Here is a 19,621-nt window from a genome sequence, read left to right on the forward strand (position 1 = left end):
GTTTTATTGTGATAATAGGTAAATACTAATGCTTTCCCAGTGTTTTAATTAAGCTTAGTGTTAGCTGATGCAGGACGAGGAAGGCATATGCCCAGCTGTGATCAGCTGATGCCCAGCTGATCCCAATTACCACTTCCCAGGTCTCACAGCCAATCACAGCTCTTTCTCTCTACACAGCAGTCCATTTAAATATGATGTCCTTCTCACTAACCCCTGCTTGCATTAATGCTGATGCACCACTCTGCAGCTTCTGCTGGCAAAGCTTCACCTCCTCCACCCCAGCTTCCTCCTTCATAGCATAAAGCTGTCAAACCCTCATATTCAGATTCATGCTCCTATGGATTCATTGCTTTTGAACTACATGTGTCTATCTGCATGGGAGTTTCTGGCCATGTCAAAGCTGGAAAGTCAAAGCTTGGCTAACCCATGGAGCATCTTTTTAGCAGAGCCTTCTCCACCAAGTAAAACTGCATGCATTTTGATCAGTTGAGAACCAGTCTTCTAAGTCCTATGTTTGCTTGTTTCTGACCCCTGCTGCACTTAATAAAATAAAATAAAATATAAAGGCACAAATGAACAGAGCATCTACATGTTTTAAACATATGTTAAAAAATTGTATTCCTGTTATGAATCATAATGACAGACAAATGTTTCAGCATTTGTGTTCAAACATGGTTGACGCATCATGAGATCATATTCTCAAATAAGTGGCAATTTCAGACAAACAGTGTGAAATTAGCACACAAAAGGCTTAAGAATGATAATATTAACATATTAAGTAATTTTTTACCTGGGTTGTGTGAGGTGATGACATCAGCGAGGTGCTGCTCAGGGACCGGCTCCTGCTTGTTGTTGTCCTCCTCCTGGAGTTTATCCACCATGGCGATGACACAGTTAAGACATTTGGCCACGTTTGCCCACACCCTGTCCTGAAAGAGCCCAATCCACAATCAGCAGTCAGATCAGCCTCCATAATTACATCTCTGCTTCTCTTTCACCCTGTCTGAGATGGTGATATGTATCGAAGCTAAACTGTACAACAGAAACTGTTGAAGCAGCGAAAACGAAACTCAAAGTGCTTTTGATTGTTGTCGGCTTTGTGCTTCTCTCTCTGGGCTCCAACTGTTAACAGACAAAAGATGATTTCAACATTGTGTGAGTTTGTGCGCTGTAAATTGCAGAGTGCATTCTGGTTCTGGTAGCTTCAATAAATGTGGTTCGAACACTGTTGAATGGTGAAGAATATTTTGAGAGATAATTAGGCATTGGTTTGCAGTAATCCTGATAGCTCCTGCTGTCAGACGCTGTCCTCACAGACAAACAAACCAACAGTGAGACAAACCTCAATGAAAAGACGCAGCATGATTTTAGATCTGTGAAAGAAACAAAATAATCTGGGGTTTGTCATCATGAAAGTTTAAAATCCTCTGAGACAACCTTTTTATTAAAAAACAGACAGTTTACTTTGTAGATAGAATTTGCAATTTTGGGACTATTTGGCATCAAAATAAATAATTTGTAAATGGCTATACCACTGACTAGATATCAATATGGACTGCATATCATACATTGTACAAAAGTGAAGCCAAAATACTCTGAGTCTGAAATACATTTACACATGCCACACCACTTCTGCCAACCAAAGCACACATGCTGCCTCAAAAACCACATTTGTCACCAGCTGTCAGTCATACTGCCGGCATAATGGTGCAGTGGTTAGCGCTATTGCCTCACAGAAAATTGGGTTTCTGGTTTGAGCCCCGATTGGACAGCGCCTCCCTGCCAGTGAGCACTGAAGTCAAAGAACAACCAGGTCATCCTCCCTAGGGACAGAATCTACAACTGAGTTGAGTCTGGTGTCACTTCCTTTGCAGAGAGTTTACTCACCCCTGGCAGAGTGTGGAATGCAAACGAACGAGACCGAGCTCAATGAATAGGTCAGTCTGGCATACAGCAAACTCTAACTGACAGACCTTACCTCTTATATTAAGAGGGCCAGTTGGCTCTCCACAACCAGTGCTATCCCTTCAGTGTGGCATCCACTGACCCGACCGGATCAGTCGTAAGTGTATCCACCCACACTAGTCTTGCAAGTGCCAGGGCGCCTCACCTCAGACAAGGTGATGGCAATCGTAAGCCAAGCCAGCTCCCTGGGGATAGTCCTAAATCAGGTTCCAGGCACCGACCCCGGAAAGACTGCCTCAAGTCGACAACACCTCGGCACCACCAGCAATGTTCAACCTACCTTGCCCCGCCACCTTTGTGCGACGTGCAGCTTGTGTACTATCCCTGCACAGAACCTTCATAAGCAGGTGTTTATGTGCGACGTAGTTTATGGGCACGGGGGTGCATACTAGGGCTGGGGGTTATGGCAAAAATAAAAATCATGATTAGCTGAACCATTTAGCTAGATTATGATTAATGATTGATTTTATATATACATATATGTATATACATACATATATATATGGCTCTGGAGGCAAGGGAGGCAAGGGACACCCATAACCAGTTTATCGTCTTATCTGTTGGCATTGAGAAAGCAGAGCTAATGACCTATACCACAGCCAGTCAGCAGGGGGGGCTCTAAATATCATGGCTTCAATCCCATGCAGCGATAACATTGTCCATTTTAATATACAGTTAATGACCTGTAAATAAATGTTTTACCTTCACAATGATGACCTGAAGTAAAAAAATAAAGCTGTCATACTGAATTAAAAAAATTAAAGCTACAGAAAATATTCTTAATGACTTTGTCAAACATACCCATTCCTCCTCGTCGTACTCTTTATGGTGTGGTATGGAGTCTTGCTTGGCTGGCAGAGTCCCTCCTTCTCCTCCAGTCGTGGTTTGTAATGCCTCCACATTATTACACACCACGGTGCTTTCAGTGGCCTGTGTGGCTGGACTGTGGCCTGGCAGGCCCTGGACCGGGCTCTGGTTCTGCTCGTTGCTCTGCTGGATGTGGCTTTGCTGTTGGCCCCCCTGCACTGGAGTCTGCTTCTGGTTCTTGGAAACGTAACCAGGGCGTGCAGCATGTAGCGCTAGCAGTGCACTCTTGACCAATTCATCCTTAAGTGTGTGAACAAATTGCTCCGTCTGAAAAATAAAAAAGGAGATTGGAAAAAGTTACTGTGGGGCTGCAAAACAAATGAAAATTTAGGCACTGGAAAAGCAAAAGAGACAGAGGAAGTAAGAGATTCAAAGGAGAAATTGTCACATTCGGGAGGTGAGTGGGTGGAAGAAGAAAAACACTTTTGGAAGCAGGTAACTATTTACAGAGGAAGAAAGAGAGAAACAAGGAAAATAAACACCTTCTTCCACCGTAGAGACGCTGCTCTCCATTACTGTAGCACAGCCGGTGAGCAACAAAAACAGCAACAAACAACAAACAATTCAATTACTCCTCCTCCAGCCTGTTTCTCCAAGGAGAACACCTTCTTTGATCTCAGCTACTGTAAGCTGATGACGATCCGGGCACTGAGAAGCTTCACGCTGGCTGCTGCCACTGCGTAAAAAATGATAAGGGCTCTCCAGAGTAATTGAGTTAGCACTGCAATAAGCAATTTTATTACCGTAGCAAAACGCCGTCTGACAAAACTCGGGCCAGGCCTTCCGTGAAAGGAAAACATGTGAGGTCATTATATTCATATACTGTACTTGCAGCACACACAGCCTTTCCCTGCTCTTACTGGCCTGATGGGGGCTGAATAGTTGGCTTGTTGAGGCTGCCAGAACAGCAGAAGGCTGAGTCAGCAAAGAAGTAGATAAGTGTGGAAAAGAACCCCGGGCCAATACGGCTCTGGTGCTACAGATGCTTTATGTGGATGTCAAACAGAAGTAATCCTAAACTTTTTTTGGCTCTTGACCCTAAGACGGCCACGAACCCCTGGGCTTCCAAAGATGCTGGTTTCTCGCTGCAGGAGGGGGAGTGGGCTGGGGCAGAAAAAGGTGAAAACTGGGCTGTCAAACCCTCAAGCCCTCCAGTCCACACCTCTTTAGTCCTGTTTATGTTTGCATCTGAAACAACACTCAGACTCATGCTGCGATTCATTCATGCATGGCTCAGATCACCAGGCACATTTATTTATGGACTTATTTATGCATTAACTGAGTAATGGATGCAGCTGCTGGACCTTGGAGTGAGTGTTTTTTTTTTTTTTTGGTAAAAGCTGAAGCTCAGTTAATATCTGATCATTTAAACAGTCTATGGTTTACATCAGACATCTTGAAGTAAAGCAAAGTTAACTTGTGAAACCTTTTGCCTTGCTGCACATGTAAATGAACAGCAAGTTCTGTCTCTGGTTGTGTTATTGATTAATCATGTTTCCATTGATTAAAACAGAGAAAAAGGCCTCACGTAGATTATGCTAGTAGAGGGACAACCATATGGCAGGAATCTTCTCTGTCTTTTCTCATCTATTCATATTTACACACTTTGAGTAAATTTTTAATCTCAGGTCGTGACCTCTCCACGATAGGAATCATCTTCAAAAGGCTTCATGAAAATGAAGATCTTTTATCCCCTATGTTTGGCACTTGTTCCTCATCAAAGGAGGTAAATGTGCACATGTTCATTACTCAATTAATGGACTTAAAAAATGCATTGATTCAATTTTTTTTTACCAGACTCATATCTGGGAAGGGCACCAAAAAAAGTTATGTTGCACTGAAGGTTCCCAAGAACACAGTGGCCCCCGAAATTCTCAAATGGAAGAAGTTTGGCACAACCAGGACTCCTCCAAAAGCTGGTCACCCAGCAAAACTGAGCAATCAGGGGATGAAGGGCCTCACTCTGACTGAACTCCAGAGATCCTGTGTAGAGATGGACAAAGTTCGAGAAGGACAGCTATCACTGAAGCCCTCTACAGATCTGGGCTTTATGGTAGAGTGGCTAAACGGTAGCCTCTCAGTACAAAACACATGAAAGCCCACTTGTCTTTAGAGCATTTTGCAAAATCCGAGTGGACTTTTGAGTCAGCTGACAGGCTGACAGACTTGCGAACTGTTTCTTTCGACCTGTCTTGACAGTACAACAAATTTGCAATGTGAACACACTTGTTGTATGTTGCTTTTATTCTACACATTAAGTATGGAGAGCAGAGAACACACATTCCATCCAATATACAGGTAACGTATGGCTTGTTACCTGGCTGCTCTTTTACATTGCAAAGCAGATGGATTTATCAGCCTCCATGTTTGTCGTCAGGCAAATCCATCTTGAAGAGCTCAAATCCAAAATCTCAAAAAGGTGTGGATGAATCAGCACCATGAGGAGACTAAGGCAACAGCTACAATTGGAATTTAGTTGTACTGGAAGCTGATAGCAATGGCTGCCGCTAGTGCAGCAATTAGCTTTAACTAAACAAAAACAAAATTTAGTTTTAGTCAGTTTTAGTTATCACAGATATATTTTTGTTAGTCTTAGTGTAGTTTTTGTCATGAAAAAAAAAGGCTGTTGGCAAATATTTTTAGTCATAGTTTTAGTTGACGAAATTAACACTGGGGAGGGGGCATGCTGATGACTGGACTGTTGTCTGTCACATATCACTCTGCTACACAAATGGCAGCATTAATTGTGTTTGCACTCCAACACAAACCATGCATTTATACCATAAACTGTAAAAAGAATTGGACAAAGCCTATGTGACGTCAGTCATTTGATTTCAATAGGCGGACACAAACAGCTTTTGAAGCCAATCCGCGGCTGCTTCCATATTGAAATCGCTGTCTCAATCGAGTTTGGGTGGCCGCCCCTGCCCACTAAGCTCGACTTCCTGTCAGCTAGCTGGTTGACAGATAGGTAGCTTCTGCCTGTCAGGCTATCTGTCAATCAAATGAGACATGCCAATCAGTGCGTAATGAGATTTTTTCTAAATACTATAATCAAAACAATTTTGGTGCAAAAAAATTCATCCCCCCTGTACAGTGAGAGCACATGAAGACATTAGCTAATGAGAGACGTTTAGTTTTTCAAACCAGGCTGTAAACCAGTTTATTTCTAGCATAAAAACGGCTTTTTAACATGTGTTGTGTATGGGACTTCCGCTGTTCCTGCAGCCAGCCTGAGGTAGACACTCACCGTATTGCAATGTTTTACACTTCTGCATTGGCTTAATTTTCAGGACCGGAGGTTGCTGCTTGATTTATACCAGTGATAGGGTTTCAAAGATTCATTTCATGGCCTTGTCAAGCAGGCGCTACATTTTCAACTAATTCCTCTTTTTTTGCCACTTCTAGCATTTATGACTCTTCATTACCTGCTGAACCTGCTCAAAGGGTGAGTATCTTTAACAGCGCTCCTCTTCTTGTACACCCACGGTCTGATTCAGTCATTAAAACAGCTCACTTCGTTCTGAGCTTAACTGTTATTCTCTCTATCTAAAGTAAATACTACCAGTGTTATTCATATGAAACGGCCCATTTGATGAATGCTTGAGCAGCAGAGGATAATTATGAGTACAGTGAAAACACCACCGTGTTTAATTCATATCCATTTTAATTGCCTTGCATGGATCCAAATGAGTTCCAGTGGCTATAAGTCAGTGATGTGAGAGCTGAAATCTATGGATAAAACTGCATGTGTAATTGCCTGAGAATGAGCATCTCTGCTGGGGCACTAATCTGTGATGCACACAAAGACGACGTAAACATTGTTTGAGATAAAAATGACTGAATAAAAATCAAGAGTGACGCTTGATCTAGCAACTGAAACACTTCACAGAGACTGGAATTCAAAATGTAAATTCATATTCAAATTGAACTCTGCTTATCTGACCTCGGTGTTAATTTGCAATCTATGAGTGCATGTTTAATTCATCATTTCTCCCAAGATGAGTGAACAAAAGCACACTGTATTTAAAACAATCTGGGGTATATTTGCACTTCTTAACCACAGGGTCATGGAGCTCATCCTTTTTGACCATGCCAGTGCTTATACTCTCTCTGTTTTATTAACTTTTCTAGGATTTGTAACCCAAATATTAATGTTAGGGGGAAAAGTAATGTTTCATTACTAATCAACCACTAGTTTATGAATTTTAGGTGCTGGTTATTCTTCCAGAGATAGCATTATATCCTCCTCGATCAGGACTCAACACTTTTAACGATACGCAGTTTTGCAGGAGATATTTTGACACAAGTGAGACATCAGAGGTGCACTCCTTGAGGCAAAATGAGAAAAGAATTGCAGTTTTATTTTCTTACTGGAGCGAAACCAAAGCATCTTTGCTCCAACACGTGCAAAAACTACTCTCATCCACTCCTACCTGTCTTAGTGATCTGAACGGCTAAGAATCCTGCGGGAGAATTACTCTTGCTAGTCTTTTCTGCAATATATCTGATGATAAGATCTCCACTGAGCAGGAGTGCAAGTCAGAGAGTGCCTCTGTGGACTCGTGCTGTGAAAAAAAAAGTTAAGTTTGATCTAAAAACTGAAAGAATCTATTCACCCCAGAATGGTTGCAGCCTGCAGGATGAGCGGGTTTGGGTTGAGTTAAAAATAGAGCTTTTTCACTCAGTGCAACTACTCTTGAGGGATGAAGGAAGGCTGAATAGATGGAGCTGGTCAGGATCCAACAACACTTGGCTGTGAGGACACTTGCTCACTATTGCATATACGACCTCTATACACCATATAATTTAACACAATCTTGCAAAGATGATAAACACACAGCTCTAGCCAGGTAACCATTACAGCAGAGACCAATTACTTAGCCTGGGACACAGCTGGAAGATGAGATGATACGCTTCCTTTTCACTGTGATTATCATCACAGTATAATCATTATCATCATCAACACAATCATTACCGTTTATAAAGATGCAGCAGAGCATTTGATGTGTTCAACACCAAGAAAGGAACTGAAGATAAAGATCTGAACCTAAAAAAGACAATCAGAGAGTCAGGGTAAAAAAAGGCTCCTGATTTTTAGAATCTCTGAAGGTGTGACTCACTGTCTTTATTGGAAGAACTTCAAAAACACTCCAGAGACACTCTACAATGCACTCACCTTTATTTATACGTCTGCAAGAAGGATAACAAATATCTAACTGACCTTAGGTGACAGAGTGGAGGTGTTTTCATTTAGTTTGTGTGTCTTTTCTCTGGTAATTCAAACTCGTGTTTAAAGATAGAGGATGTAATGTGCTACAGTCAGGATTTTTCTCCCTGGACTGAAAAAACACAAACAGTTGATGAATGAAGATGTTGGTGGATACATTGTCAGGTACACCCAAGTCATATTTTCTAACACTTTCTTTGTTTTTTTTTTTTTTTTTTTTTTTTTTTTTTACTGAAGCACTGACTCACTGGTGGATGTTTAGTAACCCCTATGGTGCCCTTCCACTGGACAAAATTAAAACAATGCCACCCAGGACAGCCCTCCAATAGACAAGCACTGTAAAATGCCCTGCGGGGCTGCCTTTAAGTGCACAAAATATCTTTAAGTACATTCTACGGGGAACAAAATCTGATAAAGTGCCCTGAATGATGCCTTCTCAGAGGACAAAATGTAAAAAAGTGCCCTTTGTGGTGCCTTTTCGTTTGACAAAATATGGTAAAGTGCCCTCCAGGGAGCCCTTCTTCTTCTTCTTCTTTTTCTTCTTCTCATAAAGTGCCTGTAAGATTGACATTCCTTTTTTTTCAAAATGTGAGAAAATCCCTTTAGGATGCCCTTCCAGTGGACAAAAGTAACAAAGATCCCTTAACAAATCCATTCTTTGTCAAAAATGTGAAGTGCCCTTCAGGGTACCTTTCCAGTAGTCACAATCTGATAAAGTGCTTTATAGGGTGCTCTGCATTGGAAATAAATGTGGTAAAGTGCCCTTAAGGGTGCCTCCTTAGTGGTGAAAAAGTGCCCTCCAGGGTGCTCTTCTATTGGACTATATGTAAGAAGTGCCCTCAAGTGCTGTTCAAGAGGCCAAAAATTGAATACTGTTCCTTTTAGGGTGCCCTTACAGTTGAAAAAATTTAACAAAGATCCCATAACAAATCCATTCTTTGGACAAAATCTGATTAAGTCCCCTTAAGGGTTTCTTTCAAGTGGTCAAAATCTGATAAGTGCTTATAAGGGTTCCCTTCCATTTGACTAAATTTGGTGAAGTGCCCTCCAAGGAGCCTTTCCATTGGACTATGCAATAAAGTGCCCTATGCGTCTATTGCACTATACTAACAAAGTGCCATCTAGGTTGCCCTTCCAGTGGTCAAAATCAGATGAAGGGCTCTTAGGGTGCCCTTCAGCTAGACAAAATGTGTTAAAGTACCTGTAGGCTGCCCTTCCATTGGACTAAACATGATAAAATGCCCTTTGGGTCTCCTTCTGTTGGACACAATGTGTTAAAAAGCCATTTAAGGTGCCCTTCTAGTCAGCAAAATGTGATAATGCGCCTTTAGGGTGCCCTTGCATTACACAAAATGTGATAAAGTGCCCTTTATGGTGCCCTTCCAGTGGCCAAAAATGTTATAAAGTACCCTGTCAGTGGACAAAGCACTATCGCATACCCACCAGGGTACTCCCCTTTTGGACAAAACTTAGTTCAGTTCCCTTTGAGTTCTCCACCAGTGAACAAAAGAATGTAAGGTGTCCTCTAGGGTGCCCTACTATCAGAGAAAACTTGGTTGATTGCTATTTAGGGTGCCTGTCAGTGGACAAAACATTCCATTCCCTGACCAAACTAACTATAAAATGTATATGTCACACTACCAGTGACTTCTGCTTTGGTTGAACAACAGTGATAAATGGCTAAATAGTTCATAGTTTCTAAGCTGTTTTCATTACAAAAGTAGTTGACATGACGAAAAATTTCAAGTCTTATCCCGTCTTTCTATTTCACTTTGAATGTATGACAACTTCTGTGTGCTGTTGCCCCACTGCATTGACAAGTTCGAATCATTTTTGCTCCTGCCCCTCAAACATTGTGAGTCTGCCACTGTTTAAAGATTTTTTTTTTTTTGCCTTTTTTTTTTATAGAGGGGGCAGTTCATGCCATAGGAAAGTAGTAGAGTTGGGAATGACATGCAGGAAAGGAGCCACAGCTCAGACTTGAACCCAGGCGTCCTGCATACATGGGGCATGATCTAACCACTAGGCCATTTGCACCCCATGTTTTTGGGATTTTTATGCCTTTATTATAGAAAAGTGGATACAGGATGCCAGATCGGGGAATGACATACAGGAAAGAAGCCACAGGTGGGACTTGAACCTGGGCTGCCCACGTGCATGGGGCATACCCTAACTGATAAACGATCCCCATCATTAGTTGCTTTTTAGTCTGTGACAAAAAGTCCAGGGTAAAAAGTTCAAAGTAAAGCACAAATTGTCCCCTTTGTGTATTGAGAGAACAGATCAGACATTAAATGTTATTTGGTGAGCTTTAGAGACTCTAGAAAACAGATTTTGTTTGCCTATGTTTCTGATCTTTAAGCCTGGCTAAGCTAATTGGCTGTCGCTGTATACACAGCCAGTCCAAAATAACTTGAATAAAGCTAACAAACTCCTTTCATGCAAAAAAATCAAAGCATTTTCCAAATCGCCAAGTGTTCTGAGATTTAAAGTAGCCTTAAACCAAGTAAGCATATGCCTGCAAACCATTGTATGTAAGCAAAAACAGACAGCGTTATTGTCTCCTTCTTCTGTATCTAGTGAAGCCAAATCACACCTGTGACCGGTGCTGACCACAGACTGTAAAAAAACTACTGGACTTAGTCTGAGTGGTGTCAGCCATTTGGTTACTGAAGGGAGCTTTTGAAGCCAATCTGCAGCGCCAAATTAAACATGTATTAAACCAACGTTGGTCAGCCAAATAACAGACAAAGAGGTGGATCTGAGGTCGGCTGTAAGTCTCCTGACAAACAGCTGCACCATGTTGACTTGCAGTTGTATCAGGCATTGCCTAATTATGCACAACTTGTATCCCTTCTGAATCCAAAATGGAAACGTTATTAAAAAAATGTAGTCCCCGTGCCCATAAAATAATGTACCATTCTGACCAAAACCCTTTTTTGAACAAGGCTGCAAACATGTTTTCACTTCCAGTGCTTCTGCAAACAGCCTCACTTGGACACCCAGGGACATGCAGTGTTTTGCATCTCCACATTGGTTTCATTTTTTAAGCCAAGGAGGTTTTTGCTTTGCCCTGATATATTCTAGTGATGTAAAGTCAAGCAAAGACATGCAGAAGGTAAGTGGCTGGTTGAATCGTGGAGTTTGTAACTAATAGTAATAATGCAGTTAAATGGTTTTATGAATCAGTCATGGTCAACATAATTTGGCTTTTTTGAAAAAAAAAATCCTCTTTGATGTTAAATGGAAAACAGATTTCTATAAAGTAATGTCAAATAAATAAAAATATGTCATGTAAAATAAGTGATCGCATAAATATTCACTCACTTTAAGTCAGTATTTAGTAAATACACCTCAGTCTATGATGCAAACTCACAAATTTGTGTGGGTGAGTTAAAAAAGTAAATATCTAAGATTGATGATTGAATGTGAGTAAGGAAATATTAATACTGTGATGCTGCTCACAGTTGGAGACTTTGGAGCTTGGAGAAAGTGATGTCAGCTTTAAAACACCAACACACACTTCAACTCCTCCACCGCCCCAACATCACACACATCCAGACACACCCAAACACAGCTTGAGGTTTTAATCAGAGTGCAGCCCTGCTAGTGCTGACCAGGCCAGGGGTTTACTTGGCCACAGTGTGCGTGTCTAATCAAGGATGAGAGGAAGTGGTGACAGAGCGAATGTACCAATTAAGCGGGCTGATTGCGCTCTATTCCACTGTGGCAAAAACAATCTCTCCCACAACAGATTGCAATCTGACAGCACCAGATGTAATTCATTAATTATACTGATAAAAACGCCTCAAGTCCACAAACCTCCATGCTGCTGTTCACTTTTGTTAGTTTGGCATTTTTATGATGAGTTATGGGTTTTTCCTCAGGTTGTGTCTTTAGTTTGTCCGTGGGTATTTGCAGAAGCCACAGCTGGATTTAAAGGTACAATCTGTAGAACTTTTGCCCCACAATATCTATGTTTATTCAAGTGACTACTGCTATGTTATATATTGAATTGAATACTGACATCACCAAATATATTTATCTACAAAAGTTATCAATGCTAGAGAAAGTCTTCATTTTTACAGCTGTACTGATTCATGTCTTGTAGCAGTGGTCAACACGACAGAGCAGCTGTGACAAGACACACATTTTTTCCATAGAAAAACTGGATTTAGCATCACTGACTGCTACATAAGAATGTGTGATCTGCTACTGGAGCTGACATTCTGTTGCATGATCTCATTCATGTTTTGTGCTGCTTACTTGTAATATACCATTATAATTTGCTATCGGCTGCATGTTCTGTAGCCAAAGCTTTCCACATAACCTGTAGCTCTGTATCCCCCCTACCTGTAAGGTTGTGGCCCCAGTAGACATTTCCAGGCTGTGCATTAGAGACATGATGCCCAACTCTGCCTCACTTGCTTATTTTTTTTCTATTCAAATTTATATTTAAAAAAAAATGGAAATAAAAAAAACCCAAAGACAATAAAATCAAAAAATCACATGAAATATAATCCACAAAAGGTCAATGCTGTAATCATATTAACACTGGTAAAGATCATCACTTTAAAAAACAGATTGAAAAAACACAAAGAAATCTCTAGTTATTAGGAGGTGTTTTACCCTGAACCTTGACCTTAACCCTCTAACCCTCCACTCCTAACCCCCTAAACCTAACCCTTATCATCACCTTTGCCCTAACCTAACCCTTGTAATATTTTGGCAATTCTCTGGTAATTAAGTGGTATATCACCCCAACCCTTTAACCCCAACCCCCTGAACTTAACCTTCTAACTCTTAACCAAACCCTCTAATCCTAACCCTTGCAATATTTTGGCATTTCTATGGTAATTATGTAGTTATTTTACCCCAACCCCTAATCCTAACTCTTACCTAACCCTAACCCCTGTAACATTTTGGTAATTCTCTGGTATTTAGATGTTATTTTATCCTAACCCCTAACCTTAACCCTTAATCAGTAACACTCTAACCCTACCCCTAATCCTAACTCTTGCTCTTACCTAACACAATCTCAAAATATTATGACAATTCTCTGGGAATTAGGTCGCATTTCACCCTAACCTTAACCCTGACCTGACCCTAACCCTTGTAATATTTTGGTAATTTTCTGATATTTAGGTGGTATTGTACCCTAACCCCTAGCCTTAATACCTTTGCTCCAACCTAACCCTAACTCTCATAATATTATGGCAATTCACAGATAATAAGAAGGCATTGTCCAAGTAATTTCTTACAGATCAGATGAAAGTTTTCCATATGCCTGATAAATCCCAGGTAATTATTTAAAAGATTACATTTAAGTGCGTCCTTCCTGAAAATTTTCTAGTAACTTTTGGGGCTAGGGTAAGGGTTTTTGTTTGGGTATAAATGCAACCTTGTTGCCAGATAATTGCCACAATATCACAAGGAATTATTTGATAATTAATAAATTATTACTAGGTAAATACTTCCTTATTATTACCATATTTCCAACTTATTACTTGATAGAATGCAACTTATTAGATGTTAATTACCACCTCATTCTTGATAAATTATTAGATAAATACACTTATTACTATACAAATACAAGGTAGTAAGGGGCCACTAAAACACAGTGTTGCCAAAATAATGGAATGCATGACTGAAATACAGAGAAACTACTGATTTTAAGCCTTGCAGGAACCTTAAACTTTGACATTAACTCAGTTTCACATCACTGATAAAGCACGCTGATGTATGCCTTCAGGCTCTTGTGTACTTGAGATTAGGGCCATATAAATGTGAAATGAAGCTCCATTTATGGCCACGTATCAACATACACGGTACACTGTGCTTAGGTAAAAGATATGGATTTCTGTCAAGTCCAAATACCCCTAATTTAAGCAGGTATTAGTCCATTTTCTCCCATTTTTGTCTGTGCAGACAAAATGTTTTTCCACTCAGCCTGCTGATCAGGCTTAGTACTAAAAGTGACGTCAATGCATACCCTCTATTACCAGAGCTGGTAAGAGCCCACAGTTTAAAAAGAACTTCTCAGAGACGTTGATAATCTAAGTGTCACAGTCAGTTTAGGCCAATTCATCCACCTGAATAGTCTTCAAATTGCACAGGGAAAACGGCCCCTGATAGGCTCAGAAGCTGACCTTCTGAGGAACTGATCACCATCGCTTAGAGTTCAAGCTAAAAAGCTGTCAGGGCAACAAAGTTTGGTAATAAAATAAAACAGGTGATTCCAGTGTTGTGGCCCAGAAGAATAAAAGGGATGGCATGAATGTCAGTGAGGTTCTGGGGGCTTCTCACCTTGTCAGAGAGGTTCTTGAGTGAATCCCTCAGTCCAGAAGAGGAGTGCTCCTGCGCTGCCATAAGGAGCTGGTCTGCTAAGTTTGTGATGAGGGGCTGGAGGAGGCTCATGGTGCTGAGGACCTCCTGAGCTTTGGCTGTGTGCTCTGGGGAGTAGTAGATGCACTGGTAGGCAGTACTGAAGCTAAAGGAGAGAAGAAAAAACATGTTCATTAGGGTAATATTCCACATCTTTAATGTAAATGCTGCTTTGTTGTCACAGACCGTAGACGGTACTTTATTGGTGTTATTTTATTGTTTGCCTTTTGTTTTTTTATGTCATTTGGGTGTGGTGGTCATACAAGCCATTTGTAAGTTTCTACCACACCCACTGTGTCTTCATGTGGTTTGAACACAAACAAACTTAACTAAAATAAAGAACTTATGAAAGAGGGACACATTGTATTGAAAAAGCACTGGGACCCACTGGCTTGTTCTGTGATGATGCTATGCTGCATGGAGGCATTACTCATGGCTGTGTAAATCACGGGTTCTGAAATTTTACACCGAAGACCAAAATGAAAACAGATTTCTGCAAAGTAATGTGACGGCGCATGATGTATCCGTGCTCAGACCTGGATGCGTTGAGCAGTGTGAGTGCGGGCCAAAGGGGGGCAGGGGAGGGGTTGAAATGGGCTTCAGTATGGTTAGAATACGGCATGGTACGGATGGCCTAGTGTGAGTGCGCCCTAAGAGAGGAAAGGGACAGATTACATTCTTTATTTGTGCAGCCCTGTGGTTATACCACGTAAAACCCCCCTAATAATCATAAAAATCACATTATTAATGTTGATCACTTTTGATTTATTTGTCCATGGAAATTATTTGTTGTATGCCTTTGTTTTCTATAGAGCTTGTGATGCAATCAGCCTTGTTGCATTGTTTTAACTGTTGAGCTTTATACCACATCTGTGAGTGTCGTGAACTGAATAGGCAGTTTCAGCTTCCTTGCTACAATTGCGTCTAACTGTATTGACCTTGCATCACAGGTGTAACAAAGATCCTAGACTACAAAGCCAAAATTAAACACAGCATGGATCCTGAGGCAAAAAACCATCTTAATATTATTTTATGCATGATAAGAGAACGCATTTATGCCTCTCTTTTTGATTAAAAATCTCATGAAGCAGTTGATAATCAGTGCTACTGGTGTTCTGTTTGTTACTGATGAAAAAACAGATCACTGTGTTTTTATTGATCCTAAACCAAATTTTTTTTTACTCTTTTCCATTTTGTGTTGCTATTTTGCTGTCTTGAAAATGCACTGCAAACAACACTTTCTAGGTACTCAGCTTGAACCTGTCAGATTGGACCTGCAGTCCAATGTCAACCCAATTTTCGCTTTATGAATAATTAATCTCTTTTTCATTTCTAGGGGAGCTATTTAATCTCCGACAAAAACACCTCTTGTCAGTTCCTAGATTCAGGGCAAATCACTCCAATCAAACATTCTCTGAGGGTGAAGTTCCAGTGACTTTCAGTGAGTTTCCTTCCATCAGATGTAGCGTGGAGCGAGATGGCCGTTTGCAACCCTCGCAGCTAGTTTAGAGTCAGCTCTGCAAGCCTCAATGTAGGCCAGAGCCCAGAGCCAGATCCTACGGCATAATTGACATAAGAGACAGAGAGAGAGAGAGAAGCGTGGTAGGTGCACATATAAAAGGCTGCATTAATACAGAATTGTCTGCAGCAGTTGGAATACTTTCCAGTGAGAGGAAGAAAGTATTTCTCTAAAGTCACCCTGTGTCAAACAGCCCCACCTGATGTATCAATAAGCCTGAAAAATCCAACGGATTTAAGAAATTAGGCGAACCGCTGTAGGTGCTAGTCACTAACTCTGTCTTTGACTGGCTAGCTTTAAAATCTTGGCCTTGTCATTACAGCTAATGAGCCCCCTGGAGAACTACCACCCGCAAGTTCAAAGCTAATCAAAGGAATCACTAACTGAGCGAGACACACAGACCACCATCACCAGTTCTGCCTGCAAACTCCTGTTATCCCCACTTCTGTAAGCGTACCTTCAAATGCTAAGACTTCAGCCACAGAGAGGACCTTAATTGAATAATCTCTTGCAACAAAGTAAAGTCTGTAAAACCCCTTTCATCTTCCGTGAGCTTACACTCGTCTTATTACATTATGCAGAACTAAAGAGAAGAAATCCTACAAGGCGGCATAGGAAGAGAAGCACCAGTAAGGAAGAAAAGCAGGAAGTTGTTGGAAGAGGACAATTGCTTCAGTGAGTGAGATTCAATAGCAGCCCTGTTGACTCATAAGTACAAATCCAATCCCATTAGGGAGCATATGCAGGCAATAATGAACGCTGGGACCCGCCACCTGATGCTGGAGGATGGAATTGATCCCCTCGAAGGCTGGCTGAGAAGAAGGAGCTTTAATTACTTCATCAGCATTGCAGTCAGTCCAAAGACAGCAATGCGTATAGAGACAAAACATCATAAATATGAATGGAAATTTAGATGGGGCTGGACTTCGGCAGAGCAGTGTACTAGGTTTAGAAATCTAGAGATGTTCTGTAAGTGTATTTTTTCCTGATAATGGTCCTGACAGGGATACTGGTACTGATGCTGACTGTACGAGCAAACTGATACTGGAAGACATTGATTATTTATCTTTTGCCTTAGTAGAGCAGAGGAGACAGAGATGGCACAAGGCAGGACTTATTCGATTTTGGGAGTGATCCGGATCACTGTCTGGATTCAGGAATTTTTTAAAGGATTCTTTACTATCGGGAGATAGGGCTAATGGTGGAGGTCTGCGCTGTTACCACTTTACACCAGGAGATGGCAGACATGAGTAACTTCAATCCCAGCAGCATTTTAGGTGTGTTTCTATTCAAAGTTTTGGAGTTTATAGAGTTTGAAAGACGCACGCCCAGTCAAGGAGACGAGTCGGAGCCTAACAGAGAGAAAGTGAATTGTAGCGAGAATACTCACAATGCTGGGAGGAATAGAGGAATATTCACCCTCTGCCATGACTTCCAGTCTTCCGGTGAGACCATGGGTAAGACTGTCAGTGCATCTGTTGGCACCGGCAGGCAATGCTTCCATCATGACAGTCTACCAGTAGCAAATCCAATGCTTTGCCTCACCATGTTTCCACCCCACCAGGGAGGGAGTAATCAGTGAATTCCATGATGGGGGCACATGGGGACGGATCCAGGAATTTTTTAAAGGATTCCTCATTATTGGTAGATAGGGCTAATGGCAGAGGTCTGCGCTCTCTGACTGCTTTTCTAGTTTATACTGCAGCCTGAAGCTGCAGTAATTTAAATTCATTTTTTCTCATTAATCTTCACTCCCCATAATGACAAAGTGAAAACAGATTTTTTTTGCACATTCATTAAAGGTAAAAATGAAATATCACATTGACATGCGTATTCAGACACTTTGCAACAACGCTTGAAATCTAGCTCAGGTGCCTCCCCATTTTTCTTGATCACTGTCAAGCTGTTTCTCAACTTTTTTTGTGGTAAATTAAGTTGATTGGTCATGATTTGGAAAGGCACACACCTCACTATAAAAGACATCAGGTGTATTACGAAGGGTGAAAAGGTCAAGACAAAAAAGATGCCGTTGAGCTTGACATTGGCTGCTAAGCAACACGCGTGTCGATGTGTCAAGCTTGACTCCACCCATCCCACACAGACCATGTGACTGTAAGCTATGAATGACTGCTGGACATTGTAAATCATAATTACATAGGGAGAGGGAAGTTGTGGCAAGAAGTTTTTCCATGTCACAGCTAGATATGTTTTGCTCACACATTTGATTTGTAAATGTTGATTTTGATTTTTCACAATGATTTCTGATTGTCTTTTGTCTGTGTTGTGGATTTAAGGGAGAGTTGTGGTGAAAAGAAGAACAGAAAAAAACGATTTATGCATTATTGAAGACACTGTAAAGTGAAATCCAAAATTTGTGTCTTAACACACTAGATATGTTACAATATGGTTGCTGTAATCATGTGAAAACACTTAGATTTACATGTGACTGAATTTTGGTTTTAGACGACTGGAAAGTTTTTCACCTCTTTCCTGGCTTGGTTTAATTTGGGTGGGGCCAACATGCCGGCTCATGATATAACGAGCCCACAGTGGGTAATAACCCTGCCCCTCTAACACTACAATATAAAATCACAGAGCAGTCAATCTGAGTACAGCCTGTTGTTAGCTGAATCACTGCCTTTATTGAAAGTCAACAGATAGTTAGATGCTGCTTTTCTGTTCATTGTGAGGTAAATTTGACAAATCTATCAGACACAGTGGTCTATGGATCATTTAAAGTATCATAACACAGATTTGAGCTAGAAAACAGACTTTGTCTCTTCTTCTAAGGTAAAGGTCAAGAGGCAGGATAATGGCGTGAGTGCTTTCCTCACTTCACATTGTAGCATAGACTGTAGAAAGAAGTGGACAAACCCCATGTGACATCAGTCGTCTGCTTACAATAGGCGGACTCAAACGGCTCTTGAAGCCAATCCATTGAGGCTTCCATATTGAAATCGCAGTCTCAACCGAACTTTGGATCAACCTAACGGCCCACCCACTAAGCACGACTTCCTGTCAGCCTGCTAGCTAGCATTCCGGTTGACAGAAACGGATATTGCACTTCCGCACTGGCTTCATTTTTCAGGACTGAAGGTTGCTGCTTGATTGTAGCAGTGTTTTTTGGAGAAGATCGTATTTCTCCAGAGTGGGCGTGGCTTCATCTCATTCAACAGATACACCCATCCTGGATAGAGCAGATTTTAATAACTAATTTTTCATGATGTTGAAGCTTAATCTTATAAACTTAGAGATGTTTTATTTGACTGAAATTTGACCTGGGGGTTCATAACACAGTGACCTATCATACAACAAACCTAAATACAGATCTATTTTCACTCTACAGGGTCTTTAAATCTGTATTTGGACAAATTAATTTGGGTGTTTGCTGATGTGTTTGTTGTTGGGGGTATTTCATAACTGTATAACACTAGCTTTGAGCAACTTTACTGTTTTTGTAATCTGCAGGGTTTGTTTTGTCGCTGGTTATTTCCTGAAACCAGCTGGCATAACCAGTATCTGTGAAACATGAGGCCATAAAACAGCAGAGTGATGCTAAAATACTAAAAATACTAGAAAAACAAGCCTGAAAAGGGGACTTACTATGTGAAGCTTTTTTATAGATTGTTTTTGGTTGAACGTCAGAGAGGTGTTGA

The 19,621-nt window shown here is 40.9% G+C and overlaps 1 protein-coding gene across 7 annotated transcripts in view; it reads right to left on the bottom strand.

Annotated features, from left to right (window-relative positions):
* Nucleotides 1–19,621, bottom strand: part of inpp4b (inositol polyphosphate-4-phosphatase type II B) — a 257,684-nt gene that overhangs the window by 32,164 nt on the left and 205,899 nt on the right. For all 7 annotated transcript variants that reach the window (XM_041784758.1, XM_041784757.1, XM_041784759.1 and 4 more), the window contains 3 exons: nucleotides 14,369–14,552; nucleotides 2,767–3,099; nucleotides 791–929 (listed from right to left, as the gene is read on the bottom strand). In XM_041784758.1, the coding sequence (XP_041640692.1) occupies nucleotides 791–929; nucleotides 2,767–3,099; nucleotides 14,369–14,552 (656 nt within the window). The remainder of the gene's footprint in view (nucleotides 1–790; nucleotides 930–2,766; nucleotides 3,100–14,368; nucleotides 14,553–19,621) is intronic.

The sequence above is a fragment of the Cheilinus undulatus genome, linkage group 4, assembly GCF_018320785.1.
Source record: "Cheilinus undulatus linkage group 4, ASM1832078v1, whole genome shotgun sequence".
Lineage (NCBI taxonomy): Eukaryota > Metazoa > Chordata > Actinopteri > Labriformes > Labridae > Cheilinus > Cheilinus undulatus.